The sequence below is a fragment of the Pelodiscus sinensis genome, chromosome 4, assembly GCF_052426305.1.
Source record: "Pelodiscus sinensis isolate ZL-2025 chromosome 4, ASM5242630v1, whole genome shotgun sequence".
Lineage (NCBI taxonomy): Eukaryota > Metazoa > Chordata > Testudines > Trionychidae > Pelodiscus > Pelodiscus sinensis.
The window spans coordinates 121,192,915-121,210,825 of NC_143055.1; the positions used below are offsets into that span (position 1 = coordinate 121,192,915).

The window sequence follows — 17,911 nt, forward strand, 5'->3', positions numbered from 1 at the left end:
ATTGTGAAATGGGCTGAAAGGTGTTGGCCTAAAAATAGTGTACGGTTTTGGTTATAATTATATGTATCTATCTGTAAATAACACCATCCATGGAAATAAATCAATTCTTGCATGTTAATACTGGATAAAAATAATATTTTCAAATGCCTTTGTATAACAAAACAGCTGCAAAATTGGGATCAAATTAATGCATTGCAAGGATACATAATACTCCTAATGACAACACACAGATGTCACATAATACAGATGTCACCATTGTATTCTTAACAGAGGTGGTGTCCACACACAGATATAAGGATTTTTTTTTTACTGAAAGGGGAAAAATGTGACCTTTCCCCACTTTGAAAAAATAAAGTATTTTTCAGTGGGCAAGATGTTTGCACAGTCTAAGCTGTTGCAAAATACATATATGGAAATCTTCATCCTAAGAATATTAAGTATGAGTGCATGAGGGGAAATTTAAATATTTCTATTTTTGTAGGGCAGTAACTGAATACAACTGTATACTATGGCCAACATTTTTTGAAATTCAGGCCCTGAGTGTTTGTGTAATTAAGGGCCTCAAGTTAGGTTCTTAAATGCATGTTATAGGTACCTTTATAAAAATTGCATTATTTTTAGAGCTGCTGAGCACCCACAAATGTTACTAAATCTGCAGCCCTTATTATCTTTTTAAATCAAGTCACTTTTATATAGGAGCCTAACTTTAGACAGCCCGGCTCAAAAATTGGAATCCATGCTTCTTGACACAGGAATATAGATTCCAAAGCCAAAAAGGACCATTGTGCATAACACAGGCCAAAGAACATCCCCAAAATCATTGCTGGTGCATGTCTTATAGAAAAATCTTGATTTAAAAATTCAGTGCTAGAGAATGCACTATGATTTTTGGTAAAGATGGAATGTTAAAGTAGCTGAGAAATTTATCACAAAAAAATATTTCTGACTGGCTTTTCAGGTAAGCTGGTGTACATGTTTGGCAACATATGTAGCATTGCAGTTTTTTTCTGCACAGCTTCTTCATTGCACTGTGTATTTGAAACTGGTGCTTTCTAGTTTCTCTCTCTCTTCAGTACTGTATTGATCCTAATGTATTGATTCTAAAGCTGCAGATGTTGATTTTAAAGTAAATGAAAAGTCATAATTTAATGGCACTGTTTATTTGTCGTTTCATGGAGATAAATTGTCCTGGAATCTATTCTAGTAAATTGTGAAAATTGAAAATTTCATTTGAGACCTTTTTTATTTTGGCTGGCTTTTTTAATCTCCTTGCTGTCTGGACACCAATCTAAAGCCACACAAAATGATGGCAGCATACAACTAAGATAATATTGCATAAATGCATGCATGGGCTTATATTTTGCACGCTGTACGATCTAGAGTCTAAGTGTAATGAGTTACATCTGAGTGGGTTAAAAATAATTGCACAAAGTTAAGTGGCTCTGATAGCCTTTACCTAGAGATGATTTAATTTTCTGTCATCTACCTTTTCCAGAGACAAAGCATAGAAATGACTTGTGACCTAGAAAATAACTAGAGCATTTTAAAAATTCAGAATACTTTCTCCTTCGTGAGGACTAACCAAGCTTCAAGATTAGATTCTCCTATCTTATTTACACAGTGCCACACTAGAATAACTTCACTAATGTTACTGAAAGCAGTATTTTGCTGTATAAAAGTGCTGTGGATGCTGACAGCCCATTACGCACCATTCCAGCCTTCCATCTCTGGAATGATAGATGTGCATTTAGGCAAAGGAAGCATAGAAGTTGGGAGGAAGGAAATATGTATTGATATACAAATAGAAGAAATACTGTGAAGTGTGCAGTTTTGAAAGTCTTTTTGTTATTGCATATAGTGGCACTATGGAAGAACAACTGCAGGGAAAGGGAGCTAGCAAAAGATCTCCAGCATCCTAAGCAAGGAGGCAAAGATGAGCATAGATGACATTTCTGGAAGGCACACAGATCTAACTAGACAAAACAAGAATTTACCATAGTGTCTGATAAGGAACATTAAAGCAAGCTAATTTCCACACAGCACAACACATCATATAGTCCTCTAGCACAGTTATTGTTGATGAGGCATTTTCATTCTCATCCCATCGTCTGTTACTTGTCACTCCCCCTCCCCCCCCAAAACACACACACACAAAGGGGGGAGGGGGAAGAGAGCATGCCATGGAAATGCCTCATGTTTTTACCCTAAGAACTTACCCAAATATTGCTTTCAATTTGTATTAGAAATTACTAGAAGTTGTTAGATGCTAAAAACAAAAAAACCCACAAACATTTGTCTCTGGGAAAGTTAACCCACACAACTTCATAAAAATAACTAGTACAGCGAGGGGCTGATCATTCTTTCCACTGACTTTGGTGAGAGTTGTGTCAGGTCCCAAGTGCTGATCACCATTTTTTCTCGTAATAGGTAGTGTACCTGTTTTTAACTCCTAGACAGGATTTAGGATGTCACTGCATGTATTGTTTCTCCTGTAATAGGATGAAATGTAGATGCTGGCTTTATGGGGTTTGAGACAATTCCAGAATAGCACTATTCAGCATAATGCATTTCTTTGCCATTGGCATAAATGCAATAGGACTGTGTTTATAAAAACAGTTTGTTGCAATGTAATTTTCCTTCCTCAGAGAGGTAATTAACAAAGAAAACATTCCTTCTGGATTTGGAAACCGTGAAGATTGTATCCTGACTCCTCAGGAAGTAGAAAAATTACAAGAAAACAACTCTGGGTATATTGGAGAAAGGAATAAACCAAAACGGCAGAAATCCAGCACCAAACTTTCTGAGCTTAACGACAACCAGGATAGCCCTGTGGTAAGCAAACATGCTGCACAATTTGCAGAGAGTATCAGTATCGGGTTGGGAAAGAGCATCCCACTCATAATCAAGCAAGATCATGCTCCACAGCCTTATACGTTATGTAGTCATTTACACAGATATAATCACTTAGACTTGGCACAGATGTAAACAGATAGGGCCACAAACAATCCAGCATTACACTTTCAACAAGTGCAGCATGTCTACAGAGGGGCAAAATTCACATCTAATGTAAGAACAGCCTTACTGGGTCAGACCAGAAGTCCACCTAGCCTAGTATCCTGTCTTCCAGTGCTAGGTGCCCCAGAGGGAATGAACAGAACAGGTGATCATCAAGTGATCCATCCACTGTTGCCCATTCCCAGGACTGACAAACAGAGGATAGGAACACCATCCCTGGCCATCCTATCTAATAGATGTTGATGGAACTATCCTTCATTAATGTATCTAGTTCTTTTTTTGAACCCTGTTATAATCTTAGCCATCTCAACATCCTCTGTCAGGGAGTTCCACAGGTTGACAATACAGTCTGTGAAGAAGTACTTCCTTTTGTTTATTTTAAGCCTGCTGCCTATAAATTTCATTTGATGACCCTATTTCTTGTGTTATGTGAAGAAGTAAATAACTTTTCTGAATTTACTTTATCCACACCAGTCATGATTTTATAGACCTCTATCATACCTCCTCGTAGTTGTCTCTTTTACAACCTGAAAAGTCCCAGTCTTATTAATTTCTCCTTATATGGGAGTATATATGCCATACCCAAATCATTTTTGCTGCCCTTTTCTGAACCTTTTCCAATTCATATATATATATAATTTTAAGATGAGGCTCAAGATGTGGGTGTACCAAGGCTTTATATAGAAGCAATATGATATTTCCTATCTTACTATGTATCCCTTTCTTAATGATTCCCAACATTCTGTTTGCTTTTTGAACTGATAGCGTGGATACTTTCAGAGAACTACTCAGACTGACTCGAAGGTCTGTCTCTTGAGTAGTAACAGCTAATTTAGACCCCATTATATAGTTGGGATTGTTTTCCAATATGCATTACTTTGCATTTATCAACATTGATTTTCATCTGCCATTTTGTTGCCCAGTCATCTAGTTTTATGAGATTCTTTAGAAGCTCTTCATAGTCTGCTGTGGACTTTACATTCTTGAGTAATTTTGTATCCTCTGTGGTCACCATGCTGTTTACTCCTTTCTCAAGATCATTTATGAATATGTTGAATAGGGTTGGTCCCAACACAAATCCCTGTGGGACGCCACTAGTTAACTCTCTCCATTCTGGAAAATGATGTTTTTATTCCTACCTTCTGTTTTGTATATTTTAACCAATTACCAGTCCACGAATGGACTTTCCCTCTTATTCCATGGCAACTTACTTTGCTTGAGAGCTTCTGGTGAGGGATCTTGTCAAAGGCTTTCTGGAAATCTAAGTATACCTGCCATATCCCTTTTCCACATGCTTGTTGACGCCCTCAAAGAATTCTAGTAAATTGACAAGGCAGGATTTCCCTTTATAGAAACCACTTTCTTTCTTTCCCAACAAATTATGTTCATCTATGCATCTGACAATTCTGTTCTTTACTATAGTTTGTCAGTTTGCCTGTATTGAAGTTAGACTTACCTGCCTGTAATTGCCAGAATCATGTGTGGAGCCCTTTTTAAAAAATGGGTGTCACATTAGCTATCCTTCAGTTGTTTGGTACAGAAGATGATTTGAAGGATAGGTTACAAATCATGTTGTAGCTCTCAGTTTCACATTTGAGTTTTTTCAGAACTCTTGGGTGAATGCCATTTGGTTCTGGTAACCTATTACTGCTTAGTGTATCTGTTTGTTTCAGACACCTCAATCTGGTAGCAATGTTAACATGTGTTTTAAACGTGTACCCTCTGAAATTTTCAGTGGATACATGTTTACATACCGGGAGGTGGAAGAGGTAGCTCTGCAAGAACCAATGCATGTGGGGAGCGTGCAGTGGGGGCTACTACCCTGGGATAGTTTCCCAAGCCTAAGCCATTCTTTTTTGGAGACAAATTTGAGGATGTCCTCAGCCATGAGGACTGATGTAAGGAATTCTTTTATTTTCTCTGCAATGACCTTATTATCCTTGAGTGCTCTCGATCATCCAGTGCCCACTAGTTGTTTAACAGGCTTCCTACGCCTGATGTACTTCACTTTTTTTGCTATTACTTTTTGTGGTTTTGGCTAGCTGGTCTTCAGATTCTTTTTTGGCCTTTCCTATTATTACATACTTCAATTGCCAGAGTTTATGCTCCTTTTTGTTTCCTTCCTAGGACTTAACTTGCGCTTTTTAAATGATGCCTTTTTGTGTCTTATTGCTTCTTTTTACTTTATTTGTTTAACCACGGCAGCACTTTTTTGGTTTTCTTACTATGTTTTATGATTTTAAGTTTACATTTAAGTTTAGCCTCTATTATATAGTGTCTTGGAAAGTTTCCATGCAGCTTGCAGAGATTTCACACTTGGCACTGTGCTTTTTAATGTCATTTAAGGTGTTAAGAAACTTTCTCTGCCTAGATTAAATCTATTATTTTTATTATTATCTTCATCATCGTCATTCTCAATCATCATCATGATTTTTATTTTTATAACCTATCTAATCTCCCTGAGTGTTTCATAGTCATCACCATCCTTGTCAAGAGGTCAGTAACATATCCCATCAACTATATTCTTCTTATTAGAGCATGGAATTATTATCCCTAGATATTCTGTTGCAGTTTGGTTCATTGAATATTTTTAACTTGATTTTTATGCTTCTTTTCACATATAGTTGCACTCGCCCTATCAGCATGGCTTGTTCTGTCCTCATATAGTTTGCACCCTGGTATTACAGTGTTGCATTGATTTATTTTAATTCCCCTAGGTTTTTGTGATGCTTATTGCATCAATATCCTCTTTCAGGACAAGGCACTTTAGTTCACCCATTTTACTATTTAGACTTCTAGCATATGTGTGTAACCACTTTAAAAACGTGTCACTTTTTGTTGTTGTCTGCCATTACCTGATGTGATTGAATGGGACTCCTTTTTTTTTTTTCCCCTTCATTTTACTTTTTTCATCAGGTCTTACCCATAATTTATCATCTTCCAACTTCTCCTACTTACTAGGACATAGAAAAACTCGATTAATAGACCCTCCTGTAAGGGATGTTCTGTCTGATCCATGTGCTCTTCTGCTCCCATTAGCCTTTCCTCAGTCCTGCTCTGACTTTTTTAATGTTAAGTGCCAGCAGTCACGTTCCATTTTGGTTTAGGTGGAGCCCATCCTTCCTGTATAGGCTCCCAGTTCCTAATATATCTAAATCCTTCCTCCCTACACCATCACCCCATTCACACATTGAAGCTCTGTAGTTCTGCCCGTCTGCAAGGCGCTGCGCATGGAAGTGGAAGCATTTCAGAGAACACTGGACATCAGTCTCTTACCTAGCAGCCTAAATTTGGCCTCCGAAACCTTTCTCCTAATCTTTCCTAGGTCATTGGTATCTACATGTATCATGACCACCAGCTCCTCCCCACTATTGCAAATAAGTCTGTTTCGATGTCTGAACAGATTTGCAACCTTTGTATCAGGCAGGAAAGTCACCCTGTGGGTCTCCCTGTCACTGCAAATTCAGTTATGTCTCTAATAATCTAATCCCTCATTACTAATACCTGTCTTTTCCTAATAAATGGAGTTCCCTTCCCTGGAGAGGTATCCTCAGTGAAAGAAGATACTATATCTTCTGGAAGGAAGGTCCCAATTATCGGATCGTTTCCCTCTGCTCCAGTTGAATATTCCTACTTCCCTGAGACTTTCACCCTCCTCAACAGCACCAAGGCTGTCTGACTGGAGGTGGGACCTTGACCCTCTTAGTATACACATAGCTGGCTTTGCTTTTAGTAAAGCAAAACAATATGGCTTCAAAAATAGAGTCGGGAATTGAAATATGTCTCCAACTGTGTAAGAGTTAAGTAGGGTTGAAACTGTTCAGCACCTCATACATTGGACCATCAGCTTGTAGAGTGTCCTTTTTTTAATTCTGTTCAGTAGTTTTCCATCACAGTGTATCTTACAGTGTACTGGGTTTGTATAGGTTGAACCTTCCTAATCTGGACTTTCCTAGTTCGGTAACACCCGTGGTCTGACATCATTGGCAACCCCAGGGGTAGGCTGGAGCCAGGAGCATTGCTGGACTAGGGAAGAACCAAGCCCCCTGGAGCTACAGAACCCATCACTGACCACGAGCAGCAGAGCCGCTGGAGCCAGTGGTTGGTGGTAGAGGGGTTGGCATTGTTCTCCCTTGGACTGGGCAAATTCTCTGGTTCAGGACCAGTCAGATCCCAAGAGTGCCAGATCAGGGAGATTTAACCTATAGCGAGTGCATGAGAAGGGCATTACCAGTGGGTCTATTTGGAGGTTGCCCTCTCTCCCAGGAGTGATGGGTTCAGGCTGCACAGTGCTTTGTTAGTCCTTTTGAATGAAAGGTGATCAATTCATAGATCAAAGTTTTTGGCTGCAGATATAACTGGCACATTTTCAATGTACTGCAAACAGCAAACTCAGTGGAATGACACCACCTATAGAAGACATAGGTTTACACTGGGCTGCCTCTTGCTTTGAATCACAGCATGTGTGTGATTCCTGTTTGACCTTCCCAATAGAAGATTTGACCATAGTAACAATCCACAAAAATTACTGCAGACTTTTCCCTATAGGCAACACGGGCTCTAAATAATCTGTTAGCAAGTTAGAGCTTACAGTGTATTTCAACTTGATAAATACAAGCATGTAATGTTGTACGATACCAAGCACGTCACAAACATTTAGCACCACTTGAGAAAAGATTAGGCCTTACAGCTCTGGAATATTTTCTCTGATCGGTGGTTGAATTCCAAAGTCTCCTATAGGTGAGTGCCCATTAAATGCGATGTTTGTTTTGAAGAAGTGCACTGTGTTCTGGAGGACAAGGGTTGCCCTGATCAGGCTGGGCCACCCATGGACAGGGGCTGCTCCGGTTTGTCAGAGCAGCTGCTGCTTATGGTGTGTCCCAGGGGTTAACTAAGTGGAGACTTGGCCGTAGCTGCTCCATAGCAGCTAACCCAGAGTGTGAAGGGCAAGTCAAAGAGAAATTCCGTTCAATTAGCTCTCCTCAGCAAAACCAAATGATAAACATTAGAACTTATACCCCTACTTTTCTTTAAATGGTCTAAAGTTCAAGATGGACCAGGCATAGAAGTGAGAACTGGTTGGATTTTAAAGAGAAAGGAGTTTCCACATCATGAATGCTTTGGGAATTCTGTTCTCTATGTTCATAGAGTATTGCGCAGGAATTGCACTCTGATGTGCCAGCAGAAGACTTTTTCTTTTATTTAATATAATTGGAGGCTGCCTTCAAGGAAGGAGACATACCATACATAAGAACTGAAAAATTGTATAAGCACGCATGACATGATCACATTGAATTCATCTAGTAATAATGGTGATTTTTGAAACAGGCTTCTGATTTCAAGGAAACTCCGTAGGAAAATAATTTTGGATACGCAGACATTCAAGTATATACAGAACTTGCTCACTTATGTTTGCTTTTCCTAGTCCCTCTCGTTTATCAGGTTTTATTGATACTATAAAGATGGGAGATATTCAGCACGGACTACAAATGAACTACATGTGTTGCTCACAGATATAGTGTATGTCTATGATGTCTAACCTTGAATGATGGCTTAAAAAATACTGATTTAATCAAATTAAAGATTAAATTATCACATTAGTTACACTTGCAAAATCCAACATTTGTACTCTGTGTGTTCATAATTTTCTATTTGCATATCCCATTTCTCTGTGCTGTACTCACATGTGGGTCTCTTTGTGCACCCATTGTCATGTCTGATGCTTTGTGCTCCTTTTAGAATTTAGCTTTGAAACTCATAAGAGATGTAAACAGACTTACGACGGGCTGGGATCGTATCACAGTGCAGCATCAGAAATCAAGCTGATGAAACTGAAGCAAGTCATTTATAAGCCTTTCTTTACACAAGCAAACAAGGATGGATAGGAATCCAGGCTCTTTTAATAATTTGTTGATCTTGAGATGAATGAGATTAATATTTTTTATAGCTGATCACCAGAGTAAACCTCAAAACAAGATTTTGTAATTGATTGTCCTGCATTAATATTGTTATAATCTACATAGCTGTCATTTTTCCTCCTTAGTCTCTTCCTCTTTCAAGAATGGGCACTTTAGGATTCTCCCCAAGAATAACACAAAACAGTGTTCATCATTAATATGTGTTTAGAGGCAACTCTCTTACTTTGGTTGCTTTAACCTTAAAAGCATAGGATTGGCTAGTGGAAGGTGTCCTGGATTTTGTTACCAACTCTTGTTAAAAGATTTGCCCTCTTCTTTTTCTTTTCCCCAGTCTATTAAAGGGGGACAATAATCCAAGTCTCACATAACTCTTCTTTATGAAACACTTTTTAAGGTCTTCTGGTGAAAGACACTGTTTTAGTGCCAAGCTGTTGTTTTTAATTGCAGGAAATTGACAACAAAGCATTCGTTTAAAATTGTAACTGTATGAAAGAGAAATTGTAACTGTATGAAAGAGAAACTAGTGAGTGTCCCTTTATTCTATGTAGAACTTGGTTTGGATACAGTGTTGTAATGGCCTCCAGCATTATTGTTCCTTTTATCTAGCTTATTGTCTTAATATTTGCTGTGTTACAGAACATGGAAAGCTTTAGCTCCACAAGGCCGATAGCCACAACAGGACCTGATGACATGGAGGTTTTGTCTGATGAAAGGTGACTTTTATGTCTTATGTTCTGCTCTCCAAGTGGTCATGTGTGATGTGATTGTTGTTCCTTAGGGTACATCCACACTGCAGCTGGGAGCATGTTTTCCAGAGCAAGCAGAAAGATACCCGCTAGCTCTGCTCAAGATGGCATGCTAAGATTAGCACAGTAGAGCAAGTAATGGGCAGTGGTGTGTACTCAGCCCCTACACCCATTACCATGGCTACCCTGCTAACGTTAGTATGCTAATTCAAGCAGGGCTAGAGTGTTTGTCTCCTAGCATTGGGAAATACACTTCCATCTGTTGTATAGACAGACCCTCAATAGTCCCTAAGGGTAATGTTCAGTCTGCTGCAGTGGAGCTACATGTCCAATGTGGGGCTCATGTGGTTATTGTAGAGAGGAGATTGGCTCTTCAGGAAAGCCTCTCTTGTATACCACAAAGGTGCTTGGCCCCCATGCCACATAAAACAGCTTAAGCTGTGGTGTCCAACATGCTGGCCACATGTGGCTATTTGGCTCATTGAGTGTGGCTAGTTGGCTTGACCATTTACTGTATTAAATAGCAGTAACAAGCACCCTCTAATTCCTTTTAGAAAATAAAGCATTGGCAATGGTAGCCAAAATACAGATAGTGGAATATACAGATGTCTGTGCATTCACTATGGGACAGTCTGGTTTATTTTTATGTTTCTTTTATTTTTTTAACAGCAAAGAAAATGAAAATGACGATGTGTTTTTCAGACACTCACAGGTTGGTATCTTAATATTTTTGAGATTTGGTTCTGGGCAAAACAAACAAATCAAAGAAAATAAAAGTTGTGAGATTATGTAATTAGCTGGCTGGGAAGGGAAATGCACCAATGAAAGTTGTAACTCAGCGGCAGCTCTCCTGACCTCCAAAATGGAATTTGCTTTGTTTTTCTCTTGGATACATAATTGAATAGTAAGCTTATGCTCCAATAAATCTGTTCATCTATAAGGTACCATAGGACTTTTCGTTGTTTATGCAGACCAGACTAACACAGCTACCCCTCTGATACTTGAATAATGAGGATCTAAAAACATTCCTTTCTCTGTAACCCAGGGGTGGATGATAATTTTTTTTTTGGGGGGGGGCCCACTCCAAGGATTTGGTAAATGGTCAAGAGCAACACTTTTCTATGGAGGAGGTGCAGGATCTGGAACAGATGTTTGGTGTAGAAGGGAGCTTGGGGTACAGAAAAGGGTGAAGGAGGGGGTTGTGCCCTCAGGCAGGAGATTGGGATTCAGGGTCTGCGAGGGGTTTTGTGTGCAGGAGTGGATTTTCACCTGAGGAAGGGTGTGGGAGGGAGTTGTGACCTCAGGCAATGGATATGCAGAGCATATGGGTGGTGACCTAGGGCAGGGAGTTGGGAAGCAAGAGTACTTCCCTTGGGTGGTTCCCAGCCAGCAGCTGAACAAGGGCCTTGAAACGCTACCTGCCTGCTGCAGCCCCAGGCTGTTCAAAACATCTGGACGCTTCATCCATGTGCTGCTTGTTACCCTGTGCCTCTGAGATGGGGATTGACTTTGCATGCTGATCCCATTGGCAGCCAATAGGAGATGCGATGATTGGCCTGGGGGCAGGGGTAGCATGCAAAGACCCCCCCCCCCCCCGCCTTCGGCTGCCAGCCATTTTGAACAACTTCGGGATGCAGCAGGCAGAGAACCTGCCTCAGAGTCTCAGCAGAGTCATAGGCTGTGGGCCAGATCAGAAGACTTGGGCAGGTTGGATCCAGCCTATGGGCCATATCTTGCCTGCCCATGCTGTGACCCCTACCTACCAAAAAACAAGAGTCATTGAAGTCAGCATTTTGACACTGAGTTCCATGAAGATCCTAGTGAGCAGGGGCATGTGACAGATTAGCTCACCATGTACTGAAATTAACTTATCGCCTGTTTTTTTTCTGAAATAATTTCCCCAGTTTTGGTGGATACATGTTCATGATTGCTATCTGATGCAAGTTGATTTTCCCCTCTTCTTCTCTTGAGGATGGTGAACTGAGGAAGGGAGTTACTCATTTAGATAGCTTCTGTTTCTTCCCTCTGTTAATCATTTTTTACTCTGGCGGCTTGCCTGTTAACTCTGTAAATATTCTAAGAAGTGTACACTGAGATGCCAGCTAGATCTGGTTTAATTGGAGTTATGACCTGAAAAGCATTCATACCATCTCTTTACCCCACATTTCTAAACCTGTGGCACTGTCTGCACTAGACTTTTTGTTTTCCCTTGAAGTTGCAGTACAGCTAGTGCAGCTCTCCTGGGACATGCCATAAAAGGAGCGCCAGCATAAACATTCTGCCAGCATTTTAATCACAGGTTCATTTACTGCTGCCCAGCAGGTTAAAATGCCACTGGAGACTGCAGATGCACCAGTGCTCCCTTAGTTACTACTGCACCAGTAGTAGAGGGAGATGAGAAAAAGACAAAACTATTGTGTACAAAACCTATCTGTATTCCACATCACGGGTTGGTGGTTGAGAGGCAGTTTGCAGCTGATATTTTAAAACCCACATTTGCGTTGTTTAAAAATAACTGCTGCTGTTTTGTTTACGTTATTAGGCCCTTTGATTTCCAGTAGTGCCACTCTCAAGAAGCAGGAAGCATAGGGAGACCACGATTGGCTCAGCATGGCACTGTCATGGCATGTTGCTGAGAGGTTATGCGAGCCATGTTTTGCTATGCAGGCTATTTTCAATGAGGGAGGTGGCACTGCCTTAACCAATCCATTTGTAGCTTTGCCACAAGCTCTCAACTTGATCAGAGTTGAGCCTGTGACTCAGAAGTGCTCATTCTAGTCCCCAGTGCCCCCTTGTCTCCAGGGAGGGAAATGATCTATGACTCCATACTTGCTCCACTAGCACATTTATGGGGTACAGGCTTCAACTGTGCCTTGCCCCCACTTCTCCATTCTATGTGGAAGAAGTCACGGGTCTGCGGAGGCGTCTGCCTCCAGGCTCCCACATGGCAACCTGCCCTATGGACAGCAACTTCCACAGGAATGTGCAAGAATGGACCCTTGGATTTCAAACTTGTTTGATTTTGTTTCCTTTTATTTAAAAATAGCTGGAATATCTCTTTATGAAGAATTTAAAATTCAGTAAGAAAAGTGTGATCTCCGGGTTAATGCTGCATTATATAGGAATTACAAGATCAAGAAAATATGCATTCCTTCAGGGTAGTTCTACATTCCTTATGCCTTGTAAGCCTGTTGCTTAGGAGAGCTTAGAAACATACCTTTTGTAACAAACAACTCATTCACAGTAAGTGAAAGACTTTTACTTATCCCGTCCACCCGCCCACCTCACCTCCATTATCAGGATTTTGAAGAAGATCTGTTCAGCTTCCAAGCAGAAAAAACTTGGGATTGGTTGTTGCTCATACAGATTTTGGTTAAGAGTGGACCCAGCGTGCATGCATGTAGAGCATGCATTCTGTATTTCTGGAGCTTTGGAATTTGCCAGAGCCCATCCTTTATTGCAGACACATGTTCCAGACTCTAAACTTTCATTTTAAAATAACAGCTTCTAGCATTTAGGGTTTCAAAGGAAACCTTTCCAGACACAAACGTAATGTAACCAGTGTAAATGATGTCTACCTGGGTCTGCATGCAGCCTGAAAGAATAGCGCTCAGAGGCTTATTAACTTGTACCCATTCATTTCCATATCGACTTTGAAATTTAATTATGTCAGTCTGTTTGTCAGCATATTAACTGCTGATTATATTGACATCCAGCTGATGTGTTCATTCCGAGAACGGCTTCCCAGATTTCTCCAGAATTTTAAAAAAGAGAAAGGGTGAGGAAGTTCTACTACACAAACCACTAGCTTCCACCTGCCAACATTTCTCATGCAGTTAGTGCAATTCCAGCACAAACTGTGCAGTACATTAAAAATGACAGGGATTGAGTAAAATAAATTGAATTTAATGGCATATGAGCTAATAGAGGGTTCCTATTGGGTGGTGGTATTTCCCCCCCCTCCCTCCAGTTAAATCACTAAAATTCTTACAGTATTTTTTATATTTATGCAAATCTGCAACAGTTGCAGTGAGACTTGCATAATTCAGGGGCTAGCCACAGAATGGACTGAGTCTTGCACCTCTTGAAAGGTTCTTTGTTTCACAGATTTAATAATTTGTTAGTGGAAATGTTGAAGAGCTACATCCAGTTCTGGATTTTAGTAGAATACAGACTTCTGAACTCAGTTCTGACACACTTACAGTTCTTTCTAACATTTGAGATGTTACACGCACATAAGAATAGGAATCATGAGTTTCTCTGTTTAGATAGCACCTTGTACACTGACTGCAACCAAAACAATAATCATTGTTACCATAATTCCTCAGGCAGAGTTGAAATAAGCATAAAAGGCTACCTCTACTTTGTTGAGTTGCTTCATGGATATCTATATATCATTCTCCTCCACTGTTCTAATGACCAGCATTGGAATATGCTGCTTGCCCCTGCCTAATCTTCAATCTCTAAAATGAACAACTGTTCATTTCTATCAATGTAATTACTTAATGACATGTATTTTCCTTTGAGGTCACATAATTGATTGTAATATTTGAAATTCTTGCTTAAAAATGGATCTGTCCTGTTATGGCAATCAAATTACACTCAATTCTTGAAGACAGGGTCTACTTACTCATGTAGCTCATACTACTATGAATAAACCATTAGGCATGCTGAAGAATAACTGGCATAAAGCCAAGAGAGACAAGACGACAGGTGTGCGCCAATGCAACCTAATGCATTTGAATTAATATTCTAAACCTACATTTCCCATGGACAGTGAATGGACTTGATTTTTTTTTTTTAGCTCCAGTTTTGCCAAGTACAAATAAATCATGTAAATAGTTTACCTGATTTGTTGAATTAGTCATGCATTTAAACTCTAAGCAGCATCAACTGCAGTCCCAATTATTTGTAAGCACAATATTGGCTTCTAACAAAATGTAACTGTGAAAGAGGTTTCTGAAATTCATGTAGAAAGTGTATCATTGTAATATGTTATCGTTAATGTTACTATATCAATGGTATATGATCATAGAATCACAGGTTTGGAAGAGACTTCAGGAGGTGAAGCCAGTAAGTTTAGTGACACAGTCCTTTAGATTTGTAAGGAATGGTAATATTTTGACCCCTCAAGCATGCTTCTTCCCATATTTGCTGTTGCTATATATATTTCCAGTTCATTTTGGTAGAAGCTGGAAACCAGTTCCACCAGGCAACCAAAAAGATAATTTTTGTCATTAAAATAGTGCACTTTCCATGGGAAATGTAGGTTTAGAATATTAATTCAAATGCATTAGGTTGCATTGGCACACATCTGTCTTGTCTCTTTTGGCTTTATGCCAGTTATTCTTCAGCATGCCTAATGGTTTATTCATAGCAGTATGAGCTACATGAGTAAGTAGACCCTGTCTTCAAGAATTGAGAGTAACTTTATTGCCATAACAGGACATCCATTTTTAAGGAAGAACTTCAAATATTATAATCAATTATGTGACCTTAGAGGAAAAGTCATTAAATTACATTGATAGAAATATTTACAGTGTGGTGAAATATACCCAACTGGAACATACATTTATATCTGCTCCAGATATGTATTGTGAATCATGAAATTATAAGGTTGTTGTGGAACAGTTAATTAATTCTGTAATAAGTATAAATGATGGTAATAAGGTAAATTACATTTTCTGGTTGCTGCCCTCTATGGCCATGTCTACTCTAGGAAACTATTTCATAATAACTAACTTCGACTTAACTCCCAATTTTTTCTGTGTCCCCACTTATGGGGAAGCTTCAAAATTAGTCCGAGGAAGGCTCCATTAATGTGGACACGCTACCTCGACTTACAGCCCCCGTAATCACTCGAATTACTATTGCTATTAGTTCAAATTACTCTGGGGAGTAGTTATTTCGAAACAGCAGCACAGGAGCATCCACACTAACATTATTTTGAAATAACTATTTCAGAATTAGTATTATTCCCCGAGAAAAGCAAAAGTACAAATTTCAAAATAAGTAGCCCCTTATTTAGAAATAACAGGCTCCACTTATAAATTCGACCTAAGGGAGATTATTTTGAAATAAAGCCCTAGAGTAGATCAGGGCTATATGGTCTTTTTATTCTGAATGTTCTGTTAGCTGCTGAAGATATTCTTACTTTCTTGTTATACTATAGTTGAGTGAGAGTATAACTTGTTTTTTTTCCTCCTCAGATGCTTTTATTAATTGCATTACTTTGAAAGCTCACTGCAGGATTTTCAGTCTTAAATTAGTATGATGACAACATGAGAGCAGATTATAAAATGGTACAGTTTGTCCTTTAGGGAGTAACACTGTTTTTGCCCTGTGATAAATCCTGTTATTATAGGACTCTGTAATCATTTAAATCTCTTCAGGGAAAAACATGTTTTTGTTAAGTATGAGGAAATATTTTAAGTCCATGTGTGGGAAGCAGTTTGTAAGATAGTGGGTAGTGAATTTACATTTGTGCTCACTGTACATGCATTTAGTGTTGTCACATATTTCCTTGATTTAGTGTAAACCAGTGAAAATTAAGTTTCTAGTTCATAGTAAATACCTGCTAACATTGCCTTATTTTTGTTAAATAGAAATCAAATGTAAAATTATACAAATTCATAACATATCAATATTGACAAATACCAAGATCTTCAGCATCAAGGTTGTGATTTTTTTTTTTTAATCAAGACCTGCATCTTCTCTTTGCAGTTTTCTCTAATGTGGGCTATTCATTTCTTTGACTACAATACAAATTGTTACGTCTTAGAATATTGTGAGTAGGACACAATTCATGAGTTAAAGTCACACTAGATGCAGAATGTCAATTCTGACCGCTCATTCTGTGCAGCTTTGAAGTTTGGACTGAATTCAGCATCACTGTACAATGACAATTCTCTTTAGAGCAGTGGTCTTCAACCTTTTTACACCCAAGATCACTTTTTAAATGACAGACCAAGCCAAGATCTACTGCCCCGCCCCTTCCTTGAAGCCCCGCCCTCTCTTCTCCTCCTCTCCATCACTTGCTATCCCCAATCCTTATACTGCTACTTTAAAAAAAAAATTCCCACCATTTCTCGCAGCTACTCACCTGTGCTGTTGCTCAGTGAGTAGCTGCTCCTCAAATGAGGAAATCTAATGTAAATGTACTGCACAGGTGCACAGTTCAGAGAGGGCTCAAGAGCTACTCTTAGAGCCTCCGAGATCTACCGGTAGATCGCGATCTACTGGTTGGTGACCATGGTTTTAGAGTCAAGTTTTTTAGACACACAAATGGACAGTGTAATCATCTGTGTCATTCTCTAGATTGCTAGAAGGTCATTGTGCTTGTTTATAACATTCTGCCTTTCAGTTACTTTACTGTGATCTATCAGTTAAGAATAAACTCTGCTTACTAAACATCAAGTACAGGTTGAGCCTCTCTCAACCAGGGCTCCCTGATCTGGCAACATTGGACCACAGATGTTGCTGGACCAAAGAGACCCAATCGAGGGCCAGACACAGGAGCCCTGCGGGAGCTGGGAACCCAACCAAGCTGGCTGCAGGAGGGCCAGTGGCTGGGAGCCCTCTGCGGGAGTCCAGCTGAGCTGGTAGCAGGGTGGCCGGAACGCCGGTGGGCTCCGGAAGGGCAGTGGTTGGCTGCAGTGGAACCACATGCCCCAGCATTAGGGCCAATGCTGCCCCAGTAGGGCTGATGGGGTCAGGAACCCTGGTGACTGAACAGCAGTCTGCTGTGGGTGAGGGGTGTGGGGCTGGAACAGGAGTTGGCAGGGCCGGTGCTGCCAAAGCAGGGTTGGTGGGGCAGCAGGGCAGTGGTTTGCCATGACACAGCTGAGATCCCCAATGGTGGGAATGTGGGCTGCTGTGGCAGGGCATCACGGCTGGTCGCATGTGAGAAGCCAGCCAGAAAGCCAGGCCAGGAGCAGTGCTGGGCTGAGACCAGTGGCGGGGGCAGAAATGACTATTGTCCCCTTGTCCAGCAAAATCCCTCCTTCAGGACCATGCAGATCCCGAGGGAGCTGGACCAGGGAGGTCCAACCTGTCTTACATAACAGTTTGTGTGTTCTATAAAACAGTAGTGATTGTATACATTACTGCTGTCCACGCTAAATGCTTTGTGTTTGTGTAGGGGTATTTACTTACTCTTTGTCTCTGAACCTCCCCACCCCGTCCTGAGTAGTTATGTCATTATTCCGGATTGTTCAGATTCCTGTGCCTTAG

The 17,911-nt window shown here is 40.1% G+C and overlaps 1 protein-coding gene across 14 annotated transcripts in view; it reads left to right on the plus strand.

Moving 5' to 3' along the window:
* Positions 1-17,911, plus strand: part of FAM13A (family with sequence similarity 13 member A) — a 349,887-nt gene that overhangs the window by 291,006 nt on the left and 40,970 nt on the right. For all 14 annotated transcript variants that reach the window (XR_016349492.1, XM_075929587.2, XM_075929580.2 and 11 more), the window contains 3 exons: positions 2,646-2,832; positions 9,570-9,646; positions 10,349-10,391. Coding sequence is in view for 13 of the 14 variants with exons in the window: in XM_075929587.2 (XP_075785702.2) it covers positions 2,646-2,832; positions 9,570-9,646; positions 10,349-10,391 (307 nt within the window). In the remaining variant the exon portion in view is untranslated. The remainder of the gene's footprint in view (positions 1-2,645; positions 2,833-9,569; positions 9,647-10,348; positions 10,392-17,911) is intronic.